Source organism: Hemitrygon akajei, chromosome 9 (genome assembly GCF_048418815.1).
Source record: "Hemitrygon akajei chromosome 9, sHemAka1.3, whole genome shotgun sequence".
NCBI classification, from domain to species: domain Eukaryota; kingdom Metazoa; phylum Chordata; class Chondrichthyes; order Myliobatiformes; family Dasyatidae; genus Hemitrygon; species Hemitrygon akajei.
The window spans coordinates 152,172,849-152,197,197 of NC_133132.1; the positions used below are offsets into that span (position 1 = coordinate 152,172,849).

At 41.2% G+C, this 24,349-nt stretch overlaps 1 protein-coding gene across 3 annotated transcripts in view; it reads left to right on the forward strand.

Annotated features, from left to right (window-relative positions):
• tmem244 (transmembrane protein 244) overlaps window positions 1-24,349 on the forward strand; it is a 95,564-nt gene that overhangs the window by 51,442 nt on the left and 19,773 nt on the right. For 2 of the 3 annotated variants that reach the window (XM_073057315.1, XM_073057314.1), the window contains one exon: window positions 15,206-15,250. The exons of the other annotated variant lie outside the window; for it this stretch is intronic. In XM_073057315.1, the coding sequence (XP_072913416.1) occupies window positions 15,206-15,250 (45 nt within the window). The remainder of the gene's footprint in view (window positions 1-15,205; window positions 15,251-24,349) is intronic. 3 annotated transcript variants of the gene reach the window in all.

Consider the following 24,349-nt stretch of genomic DNA (forward strand, 5'->3'; position numbering starts at 1 on the left):
TGACTCCATACACACCAACCTTCGGGCTCTCCATCTCTGGGCTTGCCAAGCTCTGGATTTCTACCTCCGGCTTTGCCCTTTGGACTTCATCAGCCTCTGGGTGTTGACCTCAGGACTCACTCTTCACAGTTTTGATCTTTAGCCCTCAACACCTCAACTCACTGAACATGGGTTAGATCTTCAGAACTATACATTGTTACAGTATTACAACGTCCTCATTGCCGAAAGCCTTTTCACCCATCTTTGTATCATCAGTAAACTTGGAAACCTTTATGTTTTCCTCCTTTAGGTCATTAATAGTAACTAGTAAATGACTGAGGGCCAAGAACTGATCCCTCCACTAGTTACATCACTCCAGCCTGAAAAGGACTGCCAGCCTCCTCCCATAGATGCTGTCTGGCCTGCTGAGTTCTGCCAGCTTCCTCCCGTAGATGCTGTCTGGCCTACTACTGTGGGAGGCAAGGGAAGAGATTGCTGAGCCTCTGGCGATGATCTTTGCATCATTATTGGGGACGGGAGAGATTCCGGAGGATTGGGGGGGTTGCGGATGTTGTTCATTATTCAAGACAGGGAGTAGGGATAGCCCACGAAATTATAGGCCAGTGAGTCTTACTTCAGTGGTTGCTAAGTTGATGGAGAATATCCTGAGAGGCAGGATTTATGAACATTTGCAGAGGCATAATATGATTAGGAAAAGTCAGCATGGCTTTGTCAAAGGCAGGTCGTGCCTTATGAACCTGACTGAATTTTTTGAGGATGTGACTAAACACATTGATGAAGGTAGAGCAGTAGATATAGTGTATATGGATTTCAGCAAGGCATTTGATAAGGTACCCCTTGCAAGGCTTATTGAGGAAGTGAGGAGGCATAGGATCCAGGGGGACCTTGCTTTGTGGATCCAGAACTGGTTTGCCCACAGAAGGCAAAGTGTGGTTGTAGATGGATCATATTCTGCATGGAGGCCGGTGACCAGTAGCGTGCCTCAGGGATCTGTTCTGGGACCCTTACTCTTTGTGATTTTTATAAATGACCTGGATGAAGAAGTGGAGGAATGGGTTAGTAAATTTGCTGATGACACAAAGGTTGGAGGTGTTGTGGATACTGTGGAGGGCTGTCAGAGGTTACAGCAGGACATTGATAGGTTGCAAAACTGGGCTGAGAAGTGGCAGATGGAGTTCAACCCAGATAATTGTGAGATGGTTCATTTTGGTAGGTCAAATATGGTGGCAGAATATAGCATTAATGGTAAGACTCTTGTCAGTGTGGAGGATCAGAGGGATCTTGGGGTCCGAGTCCATAGGACACTCAAGGCTGCTGCGCAGGTTGACTCTGGTTAAGAAAGCCTATGGTGCATTGGCTTTAATCAACCATGAGATTGAGTTTGGGAGCCAAGAGGTAATGTTGCAGCTCTATAGGACTCTGGTCAGACCCCACTTGGAATACTGTGCTCAGTTCTGGTCGCCTCACTACAGGAAGGATGTGGAAACCATAGAAAGGGCACAGATGAGATTGACAAGGATGTTGCCTGGTTTGGGGGAGCATGCCTTGTGAGAATAGGTTGAGTGAACTGGCCTTTTTTTCCTTGGAGTGACAGAAGATGAGAGGTGACCTGATAGAGGTGTATAAAATGATGAGAGATATTGATTATGTGGAAAGTCAAAGGCTTTATCCCAGGGCTGAAATGGCTAGCACAAGAGGGCACAGTTTTAAGGTGCTTGGAAGTAGGTGCAGAGGAGATGTCAGGGGTACGTTTTTTACGTAGAGAGTGGTGAGTGCGTGGAATGGGCTGCCGGCAACAGAGGTAGAGGTGGATATGATAGGGTCTTTTAAGAGACTCCTGGACAGGTAGATGGAGCTCAGAAAAATAGAGAGCTATAGGTAACCCTAGGTAATTTCTCAGCTAAGGACATGTTTGGCACAGCTTTGTTGGCCGAAAGGTTTCTGTATAGTGTTGTAGATTTTCTATGATTAACCTTTAATAAACTTGTGTTGACTTGATTTGATTCTATTCTCCTTTCCTGAAGAACTAGTTATTTTCTCTTTGATTGTTGTATATTAAACTAACTGGCCTATATTGCTCCATTTACTGTCCTCCTCTCCTTTTGAACAAGGGAGTCGCATTCACTGTCACATTTCCAGTTTATTGAGCTCTGAAGATTTTCAACCAACAGATCTACAGTCACTTCAGCCACGTCCTTTGGACGGTTGGTTGCAGGCCAATGGGTCCTGGCAATTTGTGTGCCTTTCACCCCATGCATTTGTCAAGATTGATTTATTCTTTATTTAACGATGCTGTACTGAGTCGGCCCTTTCCGGCCGTTTGAGCCATTGCCACCCCAGCAATCCCAACAAACACGATTAACCCAAACCTAGTCACAGGACAATTTACAATGACCAATTAACCTAGAAAGCGGTATGTCTTTCGACTGTGGGAGGAAACTGTAGCGCCCAGGGAAAACCCATGCGTTCCACTGAGAGAATATTCAAACGACTTACAGAACGGCACTGGAATTGAAATCTGAGCTCCTGAATGTCCTGAGCTGTAATAGCATTGTGCTAACCACTGTGTTATAACCGAATGCAGCCATCAATCCCAATACCTCTCGCATGCTAAGCAAGCAGTCTACCACCACTGTTTCTGTAATAATTTATCCCTTGTGATTGGGATTTTTACAAGTTCATCCATGTCAACTGTTATTACAATGGTGACATTTCCCATGTCCTCTACAGAGAAATCTGAGGCAAAATAATTGATTTAACTTATTTACCATTCCATTGTTCCCTGATACTAATTCATTGGTCTCATTCTCTGGAGGCCTCACATTTTCTTCAGGCTACTTTCTTCCACAGGCATTTTTACTGTTTATTGTGTTATTAAATGCATGTTTACATACAAGAGTGGGTAGTGTGAAAAATATTTTCTGTGGCTGTTTGTAGACGTTACCAATGACATCACATTGAGACAGCTGTGACACAACAGTTCATTAAAGCAAGGAGCCACACATTTACAGTTTAACTGTGCTCATAGTATTAACAGTGGGATAAGCAAACTTGCAGATGGCACCAAGATTGGAGGTGAAATGGACAGCAAGGAAGTCTCTCATTGACCTGGAGCAGCTGGAAAAATGGGCTGAGAAATGGCAGATGGAATTTAATGCAGACAAAAGCAGCGTGTTGCACTTCGGTAGGACCAAGCCGGGTAGGTCTTACACACTGAACGGTAGGGCATTGGGGAGTGCGATAGAACAAAGGGATCTGGGAATACAGGTCCATAATTCATTGAAAGTGGTGTCTCAGGTTGACGGGGTCATAAAGAAAGCTTTTGGCACATTGGCCTTCATAAATCAAAAATTGAGTACAGGAGATGGGGTGTTACGTTGAAGTTGCATAAAAGATTGGTGAGGCCTAATTTGGAGTATTGTGTGCAATTTTGGTCACCTACCTACAGGAAAGATATAAACAAAGTTGAAAGAATATAGAGAAAATTTACAAGGATGTTGTCGGGTCTGGGGGAACTGAGTTAGATGACAAGACTGAATAGGTTAAGACTTTATTCCTTGGAATGTAGTAGATAGAGAGGAGATTTGAAACAGGTATACAAAATTATGAGGGTAAAGATGGGGTAAATGCAAGCAGGATTTTTCCACTGAGGTTGAGTGGGACTACAACTAGAGGTCATGGGTTAAAGGTGAAGGGTGAAAATTTTTAAGGGGACCATGAGGGGAAACTTATTTACTCAGAGGGTTGTGAGAGAGCTGCCAACACAAGTGGTGCATGTGAGCATGATTTCAATGTATAAGAGAACTTTAGATAAGTACGTGGATAGTAGGCTATGACCCCGGTCGGTGCAGGTCGATGGAAGTAGGCAGTTTAAAAGGTCTGGGACAGACCAGATGAGCCAATGGGCCTGTTTCTGGGCTGTACTTTTATATGACTCTATAACTCTTGTCTACCATGGGCTATTGCCAACATATTAGGCACCGTAGAATCAAACTTGCGTTTATTATACTGACATACAGTCAATGGTCTCTTTATTAGTTACACTTGTACACCTGCATGTTAATGTGGCAGCAATTCAATGCATAAAAGCATGCAGACATGGTCAAGAAGTTCAGTTGTTGTTTAGACCAAACATCAGAATGGGGAAGAAATGTGACAGTGGAAAGATTATTGGTGCCAGATGGGGTGGGTTGAGTATCTCAGAAACTGCTGATCTCCTGAGATTTACACATACATCAGTCTCTAGAGGTGACAGGGAATGGTGCAAAAACAAAATAAAATCCAGCGAGTGGCAGTTCTGTTGGTGAAAACACCTTGTTAATGAGAGAGGTCAGAGACGAATGGCCTGAATGGTTCAAGCTGACAGGAAGGCAACAGTAACTCAAATCACCACACATTACAACGGTGGTGTGCAAAAGAGCATCTCTAAACTCACAACATGTCGAGCCTTGATGTGGATGGGCTACAGCAGCAGAAGATCACAAATATACACTCAGCAGCCACTTTATTAGGTACAGGACGTCATGAAATTACTATAGAACGAAGTTCCATGTGTATTACATAGAACTACATAGTATAGCACTGGACATAGTATAGCTCTTCGTCCTGCAATATCTGTGCTAAGCATGATGCCAAATTAATATGCCTCCACTACTACCACTGGCAGTGTTTACCCAGCACCTAACAGCCTTTTTCTAAAAACAACTTGCCCCACACATCACCTTTAAACTTTCTACCGCCCATGTTAAAGCTATGTGCTTTAGTATTCAATTTTTCAACCCTGCAAAATTGATTCTGCCTGTTTACCCTATCCGTGCTCTCATAATTTTTATTAGTTCTCCAACACTCCAAAAATAAAACATTTGCACTTTGTCTAACCTCTCCTTATAGATAATACCCTGTAATCCAAATAACATCCCAGTAAACCCCTTTGAACCCTCTCTAAAGCCTCAGTAAAGGGGCAGAAGCTACTGGCAGTCGACAGCTTTACTTATCTGGGCAGTACTCCATCACGAGCGGTGAATATAGATGCAGAGATCAGCAACAGAATTGCCAAAGCCAGTGCCGCCTTTGGGAGACTCCGTGAGAATGTATGGGAGTGGAGAGGACTCAGCCTTACCACCAAGCTGAAGGTCTACCGAGCAGTGGTTCTCACCACCCTCCTCTATGCCAGCGAGACCTGGACTGTCTACAGCAGACACGCTAAACAGCTCAACCACTTCCACTTGAGCTGCCTCCGCAGACTTCTCCATGTACGATGGCAAGACAAAGTCCCAGACACGGAGGTCCTGGAGCGGGCTAGCACTCACAGCGTCTACACCCTCCTACAGAAACCGCAAGCCAGATGGGTTGGCCATGTCATCAGGATGTCTGACAGTCGACTACCAAAACAGCTGCTGTATAGAGAGCTGAGCCAGGGTAAGCGCTCAGTTGGAGGGCAGAAGAAACGTTTCAAAGACTGCCTCAAAGTGTCCCTCAAAGACCTCAACATCAATCCCAGTAGCTGGGAATCACTTGCTCTGGACCGCCCAACCTAGTGGAGCAGGACCACTAATGGAGCGTATGCAGCAGAAATCAGACGCACCGCAGAGGCTCAGAGGAAATGCGCCGCGCGCAGGGCTCGAGCTACCTCCACTTCCACTGCAGCACCTACCCTCATGTGTCCCACATGTGGGCGAGCTTTCAGGGCCCGGATTGGCCTCACCAGTCACCTCCGGACCCACAGTCACAAACCCTCCACCTGACAGAAGTCGTGGTCGTCTTCGACTCCGAAGGACGAACAACATACAACATACAAAGCCTCCACACACTTCCTGTAATGGGGTAACTAGAACTGCACACAATATCCCAAGTGAGGCCTAACTGGCGTTTTTTTTTACAACTTTCTGACTCTTATACTCTTTTCCCTTTGAAGTGAAGGCAAGCAAGTATGCTGTATGCTTTTTTTTTACACTCTATCTACATGTTTGCCACTTTCAGACAGCTATGGACTTGAAACCCAAGGATCTGCTGTGAAAAGTCCTGCCATTAACTGTATTTTTTACCCTTACATTTGACCCCTCAGAGTGCAAACCCTCACACTTCCACAGATTAAACATCTGTTATTTCTCCTCCCATAACTGTAACTGATCTATATCCTGCTATGTTCTTTGACTGTTCACAACTTCACCAATTTTGTGCTATCTGCGTACTTACTAGAGGGTCCTTGTCCAATGCCTTACGTAGAGAATATTGTAAATGCCATTTCCATGATTAGCAGTGCCTGGTCGTGACTGTGTTCAGCCATCCTACATAAAGCCATCATAATTAAATGGGGACAGACTAAAATGACAGAACTCCTAGAAACCAGATATCTGGTGAAAATTCTGCTACGTAATCAGTTGTCTTAGTTTTTCTCTGCTTACATGATAAATATGGTAGCAATGCAATATCTACATCAGGCTGCGGTTTACTGATTACAGCTCAGCGTTCAACACCATCATAAGATCAGTACTAATCAACAAGCCCCAATACCTGATCCTCTGTGCCTCCCTCTGCAATTGGATCCTTGGCTTCCTCATCAGGAGACCACAGTCGGTGCAGATCAGAAATAACATCTCTGATCATTGAGGTGCTCCAATGCTGACAATCAACATTGGGGCACCTCAAGGACGTATGCTTAGCCCCACTGCCCTGCTCTCTCTACACCCATGACTGTTGGCAGAGGTTCAGGTGGTGAAGTGGAGGCAGTGAGATAGGTCAGCCTGGTGAGTGGTGTTGCAACAACAACCTTGCACTCAATGTAAGTAAGACCAAGGAATTGATTATGGACTTCAGGAAGGGGAAGTTGAGGGAAAACATACCAATGCTCATCGAGGGATCGGCAGTGGAAAAGGTGAACAACTTCAAGTTCCCGGACGTCAACTTCTCTGAAGATCTATCCTGGACCCAACAATTACAAAGAAGGCACAGCAGCCACTATATTTCACTAGGAGTTTGAGGAGATTTGGCATGGCACCAAATACTCTTACAGATTTCTCCAGATGTATCAAAGAGAGTGTTCCGACCGATCGCATTGCCCTGTGGTATGGAGGGGCCAGCGCACAGGATCAGAAAAGCCTGCAGAAACGTTGTAAACTCAGCCAGCTTCATCACTAGTACTAGCTTCCTCAGCATCGAGGACATCTTCAAACGACAAAAGGCAGCATCCATCAGCAAGGACCCACATAACCCAGGACATGCCCTCTTTTCATTCCCCCCATGAAGGAGGAGGTACAGGAGCCTGTAGATGCACACTTGACATTTTTGGAACAGCTTCTTCCTCTCCGCCATCATATTCCCGAAAGGACAAGGAACCCATGTACACTACCCTACTATTTTCAATTTTCTACTCGCTTTTTGCACGACTTATTTAATTTTGACATATATTTTTTATTATAATTTATGTTTTTTTCTTTTACTATTATATTTTGCAAAATACTGCTGCCACAAGACATACATTAGTGTTATTAAACCTGATTCTGACGCAGGAATGGACTACAAACTGGCAGATGTATCTTGACATGACCAGGAAGGTTCCCATTGCTTTGTGGTCATCTGCAGAGTTTTATATCAGGTATTAATTTTTCCCCTAATGCAAAATGGAGCTCATGGCATAACTCAGTCACCATCTCTAAACTTTAGGAGAGAAGACAGAATCTGTCTGGTGTACTAAATTGGGAGTATTATTGGTATTAACAAGAGAGATTATGACTCTTCTCATTTTTAGACTCTTCAAAGTTCAAAGTAAAATTTATTATCAGAGTGCATACATGTCACCACATCCAATCCTGAGACTCCTTTGTTGCGGGCGTACTTAGCAGATCTATAAAACAGTAACTAAATGTCAGGAACTGTAAGCAAACAGTACAAATGCAGATATAAATAAATAGCAATAAATAACAAGTAGGAAATAACAATATAACAGAGTTTTTAAATGAGTGTAGCTATCCCCTTTTGTTCAAGAGCCTGATGGTTGAGGGGCAGTAACTGCACACCCAATACTATGTGGCTAGACACAGCTCAACACCATACATAAATTTGCCATTAACACAACTATTGTTGGCAGAATTTCAGATGGTGAGGAAGAGGTGTACAGCAGTGAGATAGATCAGCTGGTTGAGAGGAGTCGCAACCAAGGAATTGATTGTGGACTTCAGGAAGGAGAAGCTGAGAAAATACATACCAGTGCTTATCGAGGGATTGGCAGTGGAAAGGGTGTGACTTTCAAATTCCTGGGTGTCAACATCTCTGAGGATCTTTCCTGGGCCCAACATATCGATGCAATTACAAAGAAGGCATGTCAGTGGCTATATTTCATGAGGAGGCTTAGTATGTTACCAAAGGTTCTCGCAAATTTCTACGGATGTACTGTGGAGAGCATTCTAACTGGTCGCATCACTGTCTGGTGTGGAGAGGCCACTGCACAGGATCGGAAAAAGCTGTAAAAGGTTGCAAACTCAGCTATCTCCATCATGGGCACTAGTTTCCTCAGCATCGAGGACATTTTCAAACGACAAAAGGCAGCATCCATCAGCAAGGACCCACATTACCCAGGACATGCCCTCTTTTCATTACCCCCATGAAGGAGGAGGTACAGGAGCCTGAAGACCCACATTCAATGTTGTAGGAACAGTTTTTACCCCTCCACCATCAGCTTTCTGAATGAACAATGAACCCATGTACACTAACTCACAATATTTTTCTATTTTGCACTACTTATTTAATTTGATTTTTATGTACATTTCTTATATTTTTACATATTGCAATAAACTCCTGCTGCAAAGCAACAAATTTCATGTCAGATGCCTGTGATACCAAAGCAGATTATGATTCTGATTCGGAGGGTTAAAGACTCAGCCAGCTCCATTATGGGCACTAACCTCCCTAACATTGAGGGCAACTTCAAAAGATAGTGACTCAAGAAGGCCACATCCATCACTAAGGACCCTCAGCAACAGAAACATGCCCTCTTCTCATTATTACCATCAGAGAGCAGGTACAGAGTCCTGAAGATCCACACTCAACGTGTAGGAACTGCTTCTTCCCCTCCACCTTCAGAGTAATGAACAGTCCAAGAACACTTGAGTGCTACCTCAGCATTCCTCTTTTACGCTACTTATTCATTTCCTTATTTTTGCTATTGTAACCTACAATAATTTGTTACATATTGCTACCACAAAACAACAAATTTCACGACTTGTTTAAAAACCAAAGATTAGCTTTATTTGTCACATGGACGTCAGGACATAGAAACATGCAGTGAAATATGTTGTTTGTGTCAATGACCAACGTAGTCTGAGATGTGCCCGCAAGTGTTAACCTGCTTCCGGTGCCAACATTGCATGCCCACAACTTTCTGACCCTAACTTGTACATCATTGGAATGTGAGGAAACCAGCGCATTAGAGGAAGCGTGGCCAAGTGGATAAGGCATCGGTCTAGCGATCCGAAGGTCGCTAGTTCGAGCCTCAGCTGAGGCAGCGTGTTGTGTCCTTGAGCAAAGCTCTTTACCACACATTGCTCTGCGACAATGCCGGTGCCAAGTTGTATGGGTCCTAATGCCCTTCCCTTGGACAACCTTGGTGGCACGGAGAGGGGAGACTTGCAGCATCGGCAACTGCAGGTCTTCCATACAACCTTGTCCAGTCATCATCGAAAATTGATGGACAGCTGAAAGAAAGAAAAAGGAAGCACACCCTGTCACGAGGAGAATGCACAGACAGCGGTGGCAATTGAACAACCTGGATCTTGCAGCTGGTGCTGCAAAGTACCGCGCGAATTGCTATGTTACGGTGCCAGGGACATGCCAGGGACAGTAAACTTGATTCCGAATGTGACAAGTATCCCTGACCCAAGTTCAGCAGCAAATCTGACAGCTATGTACATTCACAGAGAATGCTATTTGGTTTGCTGTTCTTTCAAGCCCTTAATGAAATGAATGAGTCTAAAAAGTAAATATTTGGATCTTTCATGAAGGTGTGAAATTTGCTGTGGAACTTCAGAAGTATTGGATCCTTGGATTTTTAAGTCAAAGTACACAGTAGAACATATAAGCTAGATCTTCAAAAATCACTGGCTAGGCCTCAACTGAGATGCTGTGTCCATTTCTGGACAATACTCTTTGGAAAGGATAACAAGATCTAATTCAGAGCACTAAGTCTTTTTCAAAAGGACAAGGATATTCAGTTATGCAGAGAGGCTGGAGAAGCTGAGATGGTTCTAGTTAAGGAAAAGACGTTCAAGAAAAGTTTTAACTGAGATCTTCAAAATTAATTGGGTATGTCCCAATAAGTCAGGATGTTCAGAGGATAGACATTCAAAATAATTAGTAAAAGAACCAAAGAGGAAATTAAGGGTGGTTTGAGGAAGATATTTTTGGGCAAGAGAAAGCATTACGATGCAGATATAACTTTAAAGGCTCATTGGATATTTAGCTGAAAAGGAAAAGTTAACAGGGCTATAAGGAAGAGAATAAAGGAATGGAAGTAGGCCAATATTTATTTCAACAAGCTGGCATTGGCATACTGGGCCTACTGATCTCCTAAATCTTACAATGCTGTGAATTTTCCGATTATGGTACAGTACTAATAATGCATGCATATGTGGTAGCAAATATCATTTCCTGCTCATTCACGATGCATCTCAACATTTTGCCATCCTCGATCACTAATCACTGCATCCTTAAAATGAATGGGTGATTCTGCAAAGGGACAACCAGTACCAATGACTTCCTTACAGATAGTCATTAAAAAGGTAACTCTGCCTCGCTGGATCAGTCATCAGCTGGTAAGCAGTGTGAACTCTTAGGAAGAAATATTCTTAAAGGTCATGGGATGACAACACAGATGACACAGTTTAGAACAGGCAGGCTGTCACATAGACTAAGCTACCCTGCCTGTGCGTGCACATTTCAAAAAGAGAACAATGCCTTGAATGTATCTAGGTGGTCTGTGCTGTACCAGGGAAGAAAAAAGCATCACCCAACCCTACTTGGTAATAATCTGCAAACTGAATTGCCCAGTTTCCTTTCAGCATTAAAGCATTTATTGTTTTCTTCCAGTTTTGGTTTCTACCTGACCACTAGGCGACAGTATCTGCACACTGTTAATACTTGTTTCTGTATTTCAGCCAGCTGTTCTATGTCTTACAAAGGCTGATATGTGAATTTACAATGATTTGTTGTAGTGTCAGTAAATGCCTCTATGTAGCTGTTTAGTAAGGAAAGTAAACAACATAGAGCTTCTAACCAAACATATTTTATTGATGTTGAACAACATTAAGCTGACAGCAGTAGCTGAAACAGCAGTGTATTGTAATTCATATCACATGATCAATGGTTCTTACAGCTGTATACTGTATACACTTAATATACTGTATGTTACATTTGTCAATTACAGGAACAATAAAAATAGCATTATAATCAGTAATGATATTCCACCAGATATATAAACCAGTAATTTTGTGGAACATATATTCACGATCAGGCTGTTGATTTATAAATTGGAGGGAAATTTAGAAATTAGGTTTTGATGGAGGATTTTTCCCACCAGAAGCAGAAGTTTGGGGATTCAGGTAATTTTCCCTGTGATTTTCCATAAAGGTTGGAGAGTCAAATACCACCTTCTCTTAGACATTACTTCCATCTCTACATTTGACAAGTGCGCATACAAGAATTTTGATCTCCTCATGATGGGAAATGCAAAACAAGTCTATATTTTAACATGGTGCATGTGACAATAATATTCTAATTCCAATCTCAAGAGTATTACAGAAGCAGAGGCAAATTTTAATGAACGGTTTAGGAAACTGCTACAAACATCCTTGCTTCCACTTTAACTCTAGTGAGATCTGAGATTCCTGACTGTGTTTAGCTTGGGAGAGCAGGTTCAAAGTTCAAAGTACATCTATTATTAAAGTATGTATAAATTATACAACGTCAAGATCCATCTGCTGTCAGGCAGCCACAGGACAGGAAACCCAAAAGAACCCAATTAAAGAAAAGGGAAGACCAACACCCAATGTGCAGATAAAGAGAGAGTAAATAAAAACAAATCGTGCAAACAATAAAGCAAGCATCAGCATTCAGAATGAAATTGAATCCATCTCAATTTTTGCATAATCATCTTAAGGAAAAAGTTTGTTTCTTGATATTTCAGCAGTTATTTGAAATTAACTTTAGTCTATTAGGATTCAGGACGCTGGGCATAGCTGAATTCAGCTGATTTGTTGCACAAATCAGAAGGTCTGCCCTCTGGCTGCCTGCATAGGTTCACCATCTTGCAAAGATGAAGCATTTGTTTACTCTCTCCTGCCAGTCTCAGTCTGCAGGTCTGACTGCCACACTTACCACACCACCACATGTAATCCCTGTGCCTTTTCCCTTCAGATTACCGAACAGATGCTATCCTCCTATCGTTCTTCAATGTTGTCGCCAACTTCACCAAAGAAATCATACCTCCCCCACAGATCCAATCCCATGATACTCCTTGCCACGCTTCTATCCATTTTGTAGTTTCCTGACTGAGAACATCTCCAAAGCTGATATGCTCCTGTCTGCCTTCTCATCTGGAGGGGGAACGTGGACAACTTTCAGGATTCTGTTACCACCGAGCTGAAGTCAGCCAACGAGCACAGAACATGGGCTGAACATGACCCCCTTCAGTTGCTTGGTGCTTGGTCTATGAATTCATTTCTGTTTTAGGGCAAGATGCAGAGAATGTTTTATGAAGCAATCTCATCAATGACCAACCCATTCAGTTTCTCTGTCCCTGTACCTGAGCCTCGGTCAGGACGTTAGATTTCATTTCAGTTAAGATTCGTATTTAGATTCATTTATTTATCACGTATACATTGAAAGATACAGTGAAGTGCATTGTTCATGTTAACAACCAACACAAGGATGTGTGGGGGCAGCCGCATTCTAGAGTCAACATAGCATGCCCACTCAGCAAAAGAAAACCCTTTTCTCCCACCCACCCATTCACACACACAGACTGTTCTCCCACTGTGGTGAACTACATATACCTGTCTGGACACGCCCCTGCTGACTGCTCCTGTGGCTCCTCCCACAGACCCTGGTATAAAGGCGATTGAGGCCTGAGCCCGGCCTCTCAGTCTCCAGGATGTAGTATGGTGGTCAACCACAGCTTGTTCCTTCTTCCAGTCAATAAAAGCCGATATCTCGCCTTTACATCTCAGAGTGAGTTATTGATGGTGCATCACCCACCCCAGGACAGGCCGGACCACCAGTCTCCTTTGGGCCCATGGACTCATCAGCATCAGCCTCCGACTTCCCCAGTGGCCTCTCTGACTCGCAGACCAGGCACATCAGCCATTGGACCCTGACTTCCAGACTTCTAATTGACCTTTGGCCTTCAGTCTTCGACATCGAACTCAGGATTCACGATGATGGGACCCCGAACTCCAGGCCTTGAAAACAATTTAAAAGGCATATCATTTTGGGTGTGTCCATAAATATTTGAAAAGATATAGGGGCAAGGATCATGTAGGTTCAGTCAGTGAAATTGAAGTGATCACTTGTACAGTTACAAAACTGTAACGGTAAAGGTAATGAGAAACACACATAAAATGCTGCAGGAACTCAGCAGGTCAGGCAGCATCTATGGAGAGGAATTAACAGTTGATGTTTCGGGCTAAGTCCCTTCCTCAGGACCGTAAAGGAAAGGGAAGAAGCTGGGAGAAGGAATAGAAGCTGGCAAGTGTTAGTTGAGACCACATGAGGGGAAAGGTGGGTGTGGCGTAATGAAGTGAGAGCTGGGTGGAAGAGGTAAAGGGCCAAAGCAGAAGGAATCTGGTAGAAGAGGAGAGTAGTCCATGAGAGAAAAGAAAGCAGGAAGTGGGTTGATAGGCAGGTGAGGAGAAGAGAAGGGGTAAGGGGGGCCAGAATGGGGAATAGAAAAAGAGAGACGGGGGGGAGAAATCAATTAAGTAAATGTCACTGTATTTCATCATATAAGCTATAAATGTTACTTCTGTGGTAGCTAGCATTCATTATGCCTGATTTCATGTTTAGTAAAGTTTGAATATCTAATCATTGATTTCTCACCATGATGTCTATACTTCTGCACTCAGAAACCTACTGTTGTTATGACACGAAATCTAAAGTTCACAGCACGCGTTGCTCGAGTGTCCTTATATATACTGTATGTGTGCCTCTTTGTAAGAACACATGGAACAAAGACTCAATGCAAGCGAAAGCTACTTGGCTCTTTTCATCTGCCCCACTATTCAAAACACTCAAGGCTGACCCTTTATCTTAATATCATATTCGACTTCTCTCCCCATAGCCCCCAAAGCTTCTAGCGTCCAGAAATATAGTCAAAATTATATTGCAAAATATATTGCAGAATATAGTCAAAAACTTGTCATCCGTAGCTTCTGCGGCAGAGAATTTCACAGCTTTATTATCCCCTGAGAGAAGTGTGGTGAACTAGATATACCTGTCTGACTGCTCCTGTGGCTCCTCCCAAGACCCTGCTGACTACCCCTGTGGCTCCTCCCACAGACCCCTGTATAAAGGCGACTGTGGCCTGCTGCTCTCCCTCATTTTCCCCAGGATGTAGTGTTGTCCTTCAGTCAATAAAAGCCGATATCTCACTTCCTAAGTCTCGGCGTGAGTTATTGATGGTGCATCAAGAAGAAATCTCGCCTCATCTTAGTCCTCAATGTCTTACCGCAAACCCTGAGACTCTGATTATTAATTTTAGCCCTCCTCATCCCGGGAAGAACATGCCTACTCATATGACAGCCTCCATTCTGAGGAATCAGTATGAGTAATCTAATGAATATTCTTTGTACTTTTTGTATGGTAGTTATATGTTTTCTTAGCTCGGGAGACAAAACAACTGTACACAATAATCCAGGTGTGGGTGGTATCACCACAACCAAGCATAATTATAGTAGGCATGCATGCTCCTGTGAATGCTAATTGATATGTAACACATTGCCTATTTTTATATAGTTATTAAATAAATTGATGTATAGTTTATAATTTTTTAAAATAGTATTTAATGAATTCACTTTGACTATAAATTAATAATTAGATGTTCAAACATGACTGAAAATATATTGCACAATTTTATTTAGAGCCACTATTTTGCAGCTGGCCTATTTAAAAGTGCAAGACTAAAAAGAAAAAAATCTTTTATTTATGCAATTTTTTTCAGTTATGGCTGAATTTCCACTTGTCTGGCAGTGGTGGCTGGCTCTCGGTAAGTCTTCCAATGTTATGCAAAAATGTTACGTAGTAAAAAGTTTTTTAAAACTTCCAAATTTCTAAATGTTGCTGAACTAAATCTAATGATTCCTACTCATATGAGGTTTGGCATTGGAAATTAATCTGTTTAATTTAAGCTATACTTTTGAGTTTTCTAGAAACATAAAATTTTCCAGCCCTGGCACTAAAATAATGGTTACTCATTGGGTCCAATTTTTTGGGATGCTCCAGGTGTCTCTAAAGAATCAGAATTAGAATCAGGTTAAATATCATGCAATTTATTGTGAAATTTGTTGGTTTTGCAGCAGCAGTAATGGCAATATATAATAATAAAAACTGAATGACAATAAAATAGTTAAATAAGTAGTGCAAAAAAATTAGTGAGGTGGTGTTCATGGGTTCAATGTCCATCTGATGACAGAGGGGAAAAAGCTGTTCCTGAATCTTTGAGAATAAATGGATTCTGGATTATCCATCCATAATCAACTCAGTTCTTGCACATTACAAAGGGGAAAACACAAGTTTACACAATTTAAAAGGAATAGACAAGTGATTGTAGAGAGGTGAAAACTTACTGCAGTTTTATACAGCTGTATTGAAAAACATATTTCAGTTTTTCCAACTTTTAAAAGTGTGGGATTAATGTCAGTGAAAGAGTAGCTGAGACTTGTAGTTAGTAAAATACAAAGTGGAGATACAGCTGAGTGAGCTTGGTGCAAATAAATTTATCCTCTTTCTGCAAATCTGGAAATCTAAAGTGCAAAATGCCAGCCAGAAGATGGCAACATAAGTATTGCAAGAATAGATATAGAAATTGACACACTTTAGGAAACAGACAAGATGCAAGTAATTGCATATCATTCAATAAAAATCACAAAAAGTCACTCTATCCACATCTACTGCTGGCCCATAGAAGCCTGTGGGAAACTTTACAGTAGTTTCATCACTTAAACCACTGTTGTATCCAGAAGGGCATGTATAAACTCCAAAATTCAACTGCAACCACTGGGGCAGTCACAGCCTAGCTGTATGATAATAATTCCTACAGCCGGGCCATTTGTTTGCTGTGGTAATTGGAAATGCTGTGGTATGGTGAGCTTGTGTTGCAATGTTCTGCTTTTCCAAGGGAAACGAGAGATAAAATGTGATGGTCATACTCATCAATGTAGCAGACACCTGCAGGCAATGGACTAGAAAATGTCTTCTATTCAATTATTTACTATGCACAAGATTCCCTCCTTCATTCAGTACTTGGGACTGAAAAATATTTAATCCGTAAAATCAAAAATGTCAGTAGGTGGGAATCTCATTGAAACCTATTGAAGATTGAAAGGCCTAGATAGAGTGGACGTGGAGAGGATGTTTCCCATAGTGGGGGAGTCAAGAACCAGAGGGCACAGCCTCAGCATAGAAGGGTGTCCTTTTAGAACAGAGATGAGGAGGTATTTCGTTAGCCAGAGGGTGGAATTCATTGCCACAGACGGCTCTGGAAGCCAAGTAATTGGCTATATTTAAAGTGGAGGTTGATAGGTTCTTGATTGGTAAGCATGTCGAAGGATAGGGGGAGAAAGCAAGAGAATGGCGTTGAGAGGGATAATAAATTAGCCCCAATGGAATGGCAGAGCAGACTCAATGGGCAAATGGTCTAATTCTGCTCCTATGGTTTTATGGTCTTATATTACAATTACTTCTATTATCATAATTGGATTGACACTCTATTGTTGTGTTCAGAGACGTGGAGGTGCACCTTAAGGGTGAAAATTTTAACGAAGATTTTACCTGCTCACTCAGATACATTAAGGCATTGGAATTATTCCCAATGATCAAGCTAAGAACAGAATCTGGTTATTATTACATTACCATTTGTAGGTGGTTGCTCTCTGCAAGTTAACTAGCCCATTGATCTGTCGGTATGACTTCCCTCCGAAAATACTTTCGGAAGATCTGGGTTGGGTGGTGAAAACTTCTGTATAATTGGAGTTTTATTTTACTTCCATTAACAAAAGTTAAAAACCAGATTGTTAAAGTCAAGTAACTGCAAAAAAAAAGCATTTTCTTATAACAGGCTATACAATGTTAACCTTCTCATAAAAATGATAAAGCAATAAGTTTAATATTGGAAGTCTCCTGGTATCGTTAGCAAATTGTAATGATCTACAAATAATGAAGAAAGGTCAATCAAAAATTTCAGCTTAAGAGTGTGTATGTTCTCATAGGTAACCCACACACAAACTGCTAACCATTGGGGTCAATACTATTTCTGTTTGCTAAAAGTTGTTAATAATTACCACATTCTTCCAACGCTTTGGACGAATATGCTAAACTCTGTCTGCTGTGGGAAAATGGCATACCTTATTCCATGAGAGTGAGATTGACTTTAAGATTTTCATACTGACGTGATTCAATACAGAATTCTGAGGCATGTGAGTGACTCATTCTTCCTTCAAAGGCAGTGTTGCTTTTCAGCCATTTTCACTGGAATCAAAGGATGTGTCGACATGAACATATGATACAAAACACTCTAGATGTAAAATATCTGAAAGTATTTTCAATTTTTGCATAAAGCCAAAGTAGTTTCTACTGATGCATTAAGTCAATGTTTAATAAACAATTGGACTTTTAAACTAATTATTATATTATATTTTGTATTTCCATCACAGTTTCTTCAATGTAAAGGATTTTAAAATGACATTTTTTGGATGTACAAACATCTTAAATGTATGTTCCTATCTTTATATCAGGCTTTAAATATTTTTAGAAATCTTGTTAAAAAGTGTGCATTTCCCTTCCTATTTCTTATCTCTGATCGCAAAATTATAGAAAGTTTACTGTGTAGAACAAGTTCATTCAGCCCTTGGATTTCATACAGTATAACTAGTATCCTGCTCTCTCACTATAGTTCTGCTAATGTTAGACTTTCAGGTAACTCGCCAATAACCATTGCAATTGCTTCCAGTAGAATCCCAGCAATGCCATGCCAATTTTAAATACTTGCTGCACAAAGAAGAGTCACCTTTTAATGTTGCTTTCAATGCACTTGCCCATCCCCTTGATTACTCATTGTATGGTCCTTGACCAATAGGTACATGGGTACAGTTTATTTGTATTGACCTCAGGGTTGTGAAATCAAGAACTGGACGGCACAGGTTTCAGGAAGTGGTTGAGGCAGGTGCAATAGCAACTTTTTAGAAAGCAGTTGGATAGATACATGTTTAGGAAAGGTATAATCAGAGGATTATGGGACAAATAGAGGCAAATGAGATTAGCTTAGATGGGTATCTTGCTCTTTATGGATCAGTTGGGCCAAAGGGCCTGAATCCTTGCTCTATATGACTCTGAGCAGGATTCTGTTCTCAATGAGAAGTCTGACATTCCAGGTGTCATTCTGATAAATCCCCTTCTGAGCTCTCAATATTTGTTAAAGTATGACACTTGAATCTGGAAGAAATATTCCACTTGTGGCAGTATCAGTGTTTTATGAAGGTTTAATATGACTTCCTTCCTTTTGCACTTCCTGCTTTTAATTGCTTTCTCAGCCTGACTGTCATTTTCAGTGACTCAGGATCAGGTTTAATATCACTGACATATGTACGAAATTTGTTGTTTTAAAGCATCATTATAATGCAATACATAATAAAACTATCAAATACAATAATAAATATATATAAAAAATTAAGTCAGATAGGTCGCGCAAAAAGAGAGCAAAAATAGTGAGGTGGATTTCATGGGTTGGTTCATTGACGGGCACATACAGTACACCCCAAATTTGTTCCTGTATCCCTTATTGTCTTTTCCTTTACATTTTATATTTTCCTTTATATTTTACATTTAGCATGACTGGTTAGTCTACCTTTTACTGGCATCGTGGTTCTTGATGTAAAGGATCACCAGAACTTCCTGAGGGAATATGGGCAGAAAGCAGGAGACTGGGGCTGAGAGGAAAATTGGATCAGCCATAATGAAATGGCAGAGCAGACTCGATGTGTCAAATGGCCAGATTCTGCTCCTTTATCTTACAGTCTTCTTGTCCAACTTGACAGTAAACACTGTTGGAAAAGTGGAAGTCCATACCACGAATAACACTAGGATTTTGTGTGCAGGAAAGCTGCCACTTTGTTGCCAAGAGCAAAATCCAAGGAATGCTCCTATCACAATGCTGAGAACACTGTAGAGTGCAACATAGCAAGTATGATGGGGGTGTGTAACATGAGGTATGATGACATAGTGCATGCATACCTGTATTCACTGTATAACACTGTATTCTGGAAAATCGCTTTTATTATTGTATGTGTTTCAAAACGGGAAATACAATCCGAGAACACCATTAGGATGAGTGAGGAAAGATCAGGAAGCTAGGTCCTGTGCTATTCTTCAGCAAGGAAGTGTTGCTTTTTTTTCTAAAATTTGGTTAGAATTGTATGTACAGTACAGTGCCAATGCCTTGGGCACATATAGCTAGGGTGCCTAAGACTTTTGCACAGTACTGTCATGATCTTAAGTTCTGCACTGTACTAATACTGCAAACAAAAACACATTGTTTTCGCATGTGATGACATGTGAATCATGATAAGCCTGATTCTGATATGGGTCACTTGTGGACTGAGAGTGAGAAGAATACAGGGAGAGGAAAATCATAGTTGGAAAAGGGAGAAGGGAAGAGGGGAGGGAGTGGGAAGCACCAGAGAGACATTCTGTAATGATCAATAAACTAATTGTTTGGAATCAGATGACCTTGCCTGGCGGCTCAGGGTGGGTATGTCTGCACCCGGGCCACCACCCACTCCTGGCACTCCTCTGCCAACTGTCCCACACTCCTCCCGCGAGGCTCCAGCACCACCATTCCCAACATCCTTTGCTCCACCAGACTTACAAACTCGCTCTCTGCTCCAGGTCAACAAGTACAGTACTTGTGCAAAAGTCTTAAGTACCCTAGCTAGATATACATGCCTAAGACTTTTGCACTGCACTGTATTATTTAATTTATATATTTTCTACAATCTGATTTCCATTCCCAAATTCTATGTCAATGGACTGGTTACTTTAAGGGGACTAATGGAACCCGTGGCAGCCTGACCAGTGGGCTCCAAGACAGCTATTACAACATGACAGCCATTTCCTATTTTAAATCTTAGCCAAAAAAGAATTACTGTGCCTAGGCAACATAATGTACCTGGCCTCTCCCTTCTTTCTGTATCATAGTCATGTGATTCACTTCTAAATTGCCACATCTGTTCAAGAGGTTTTGCTTTTACCTAGAGCTAGAATTTCACATTCCTTCCACCTCTTAAAAAATCTGACGAATCCTAAAAATTAGATCCACTAGATAAATATATTAAAATTACAAAATTGGCTAGAAATGAAAATGATTATTTTGGCTAAAATGTTGAATGTTCAATAAAATATCTATTTAATATTTCGTTAACTGAATTGATAAGAGTTGACTAGTACCATCTTGTGGTGCATTGGTGTAACTTTTATTGTGAACCTGTGATTGTTGTTTTCAATATGTCAAATGGGAACATTTAAAAGCAACCAAAATGCTTCTTTTTACCACCAAATCTATTTGAAATTGTCAGCATTCTCAATAGGTTTCAATAGGTACATTACTGTCAGAGAAATGTATACAATGTAAGAAATGTTTTCTTTGCAAACATCCACATAAACAGAGGTGTGCCCCAAAGAATGAATGACAGTTAAACGTTAGAACCCCAAAGCATCCCCCCCAGCTCCCCACCCCCCCAACAGCAAAAAAGCTTTGGTGTCCCCTACTGAGCACTCAAGCGTGCAGCAAAGAATCAATAAAGACACAGACTTGCAGTACCCCAAAGACTATTCATTCACCTGGTAAAAAGAAGTGTCCCTGTTTCACAGTGAGAGGGGAGACGTAACAAACAGCTCGCTGATTTATTATGTTAGAAGCCTGTTCCATCGATTTTTCCGAGCTCTGCACCCAGAGAACTGGCTCTGGACACACAGCTCCCAATGTTCTGTGTTCTCCAGCTAAGCCTCAGTTGAGGACACCAGCCTTGGATCAGCCCATCTCCAGACCCATGAAAATCCAGCACCCTGAAGGTGTGCTAGTCTTCCAGGCCGCGTCCTTGGCATATCGAAAAGTGGCCAGTTGCGAGGCCCTGAGAGTAGGTCCCATTCCTGCAAAGAACTGAAGGAATATCATCGATACTTTTAGGAGATCTGCAGCTGAGATGTTTACGATGTTTAGTGCAGAAAGGATGATCCAACATGAAAAGTAGTTCAGTTCATGATGCTGTTAACACTTAAAGTAATTCCCACAAGATGATAATTCTTTCATCGAAGTATGATATATTGAAATTAGTTTTAAAAATTCTCCCATCTTCTTAACTTAAATCGGGGTTTCCCAACCTGGGGTCCACAGACCACTCGGTTAATGGTAGAGGTCCATGGCATTAAAACGGTTGGGAGTCCCTACCTTAAAAACTCTAGCATGTTATGATATCTGAGCATTGGGAACCATCCATTTTATTGGCAAGTATCTATTCTTCTTGAGTGATTATAGATATTAATAGGGGAGATCACCAGAGTACTCCAGAGTTCACCAGTGATCAAGAATGGATATCATGAGCTAGAGGCATGCAATCTAAATGTAGCCAACAGATCTCCACTTTAGAGTAGCAGGAACCAATGATTGACTTTGGGGCTTCCTGGTGTTTTAGCATACAGGTTTGTTGATAAAACTACCAGTTAAGATTAAAGTGCATGGAATTGGTTCCAAACTTGAGAACTGGTTAGAAAATAGATTGGGACATAAAGGCAGAGTTCTAATGAAAAGACATTCCTTAGATTAGGAGTAAATGGAGATTCCAATAATTAGTTCAAAGCTCTAAGTAAGTTTTTTTTCAAAGTACATATATGTCATCATGTACAACACTGAGATTAATTTTCTTGTGGGCATACACAATACATCTATAGAATAATAACCATAACAGAATCAATGAAAGACAGCACCAACTTTGGCATTCAACCATTGTGCAAAAGACAACAAACTGTGCAAATTTAAAAAAATCAATAAATAAGCAATAAGAACATGAGGTGAAGAGTCCTTGAAACTGAGTCCAGAGGTTGTGGGAACAGTTATTCCCTTTGGTTCAAGAGCCTGATGGTTGAGGAGTAAAATCTGTTCCTGAATCTAGTGGCGTAGGTCCTGAGACTCCTGTACCTTCTTCCTGATGCCATCAGCAAAAAGAGAGCATGACCTGGCTGGGGGGGTCCCTGATGATGGATGCTGCTTTTCTGCAACAGAATTTCATGTGTTCAATGGTGAGGAGGACTTTACCTATGATGGACTGGGTCGTATCCATTACTTTTTGTAGCATTTTCCTTTCAAGGGTGTTGCTGTTTCCATATCAGGCTGTGATGCAGCCAGTCATTATACTCTCCACTACACATCTGTAGAAGTTTGCTGAAGTTTTAGATGCCATTCCGAATCTCTGCAAACTCCTAAGGAAGTCGAGGTGCTGCCATGCTTTCTTCATAATTTCTCTTACTTGCTGGGCTTGGGACAGGTCCTCTAAAATAGTAACACCGAGGAATTTAAAGCACCGTCACCACTCTCACACTCTCACATTTTAGAGACCATGGGGCAATATACTCTTGTTTCACACATACAAGTGTGAAAATGTGAGGAAAAACAATCATGATGATTGTTTTATGGGAGTGGGCAGAACAATAGCAGCATATTTTAGTATAACAAAATGCAAGCTAGGAAAGTTCATAAGTCCATAACCAGTAACATTGGTTGTTATTTCCATACAGTTCAACATTTATAACTACTCAATAAGACAGCAACACATGACAGCTCTCAACAGACTTCTGATAATATTTGATCTTTAGTTGATGAGTGATAGGCAACATTCAAAAAAAGAAAACATATTCATCTCTCCAATCCTTCAACAGCATCACCATTTTCTAAGTTCGCTCTCATCAGTATTTTGGAGTAACCAGGAAAATAACTGTCCTTGCTAAATCAACACCATGGCTGCACTAGTCTATTTCCCAACTAATCACCTAATGGCTGCTGTCAAAACAACCTAAAGGTTCTTAACACAATGGAAAGCACTTGATTAGGACCTCAGCCACCTGATCGACTGTCCACTCCTGTATATGGACAATCTGTGGCTGAAGTTTGTATGTTTTGGGGATGGATTGTAATTGAAGTCTGCGTTATTTAAAGGATTCACTGCAGTAGTTCAACAAATCCCTGTCTCGTCAACAAATAAATAGAAAATCTGGAGATTTAGAGGTATACATAAACATAGGGCCCTATGTTTATCCTCAGGGTAGTTGGTTCTAAGGAAGGAATCAAATGAGTGCAAGCTTCATGGCATCATTTACAGTGTTTTTTTGAAGTAGTCGGTGAGAATGCATTCCCTGCCATATTTAGTTTGGATGCACCACCTTCGGAAGGATGTATTGATCTTGGAGAAATACAATGTTGAGATGGGTGTAATTGGGCATTGGGCGGAAGGGCCTGTTACCAAGTCATCTCTCTAAATAAATATGAAAAAAACGTGCTGGATTTCTTGCATTGTATTCTCTGGAGATAAGGAGGTTACAGAGTAGACTGATTAACATCTCCAGCAAGATCAAGAAACTGATAAAGGAGTAATTGAATAGCTTTGATAAGTTCAATATACTATTCTTGTCTTGTTCAGCCTGCACACTTGCTCACTAAGCATTTGACAAATATTTTTCAGGATCATTCACTATTTAGTATGAAATATACATGCTAAATATTTATGAAGATGCTGCTTCTAATGGAAAAACATCAGTACTGCACTCCAAGAGCATTTTAGTAACAAAATTGTGTATCACTTACACCCTTAAAAATTCTGAATGGAGAAATGACAGGTGGAGTTCCTTCTGGTGATGCATTTTGGGGCAGCAAATGGAAAATAAGTTATATAGTATTTATGTACAGAGGGATCTTGGTGTGCAAGTCCAAAGCTCCCAGAAAGTGGGAACACAAGTAGATAGGGGGAAAAGGAAGCATATGGTATGCTTTCCTTCATCAGTCAGGGCTTTGAGTATAAAAGTTGGGAAGTCATATTGCAGCCAT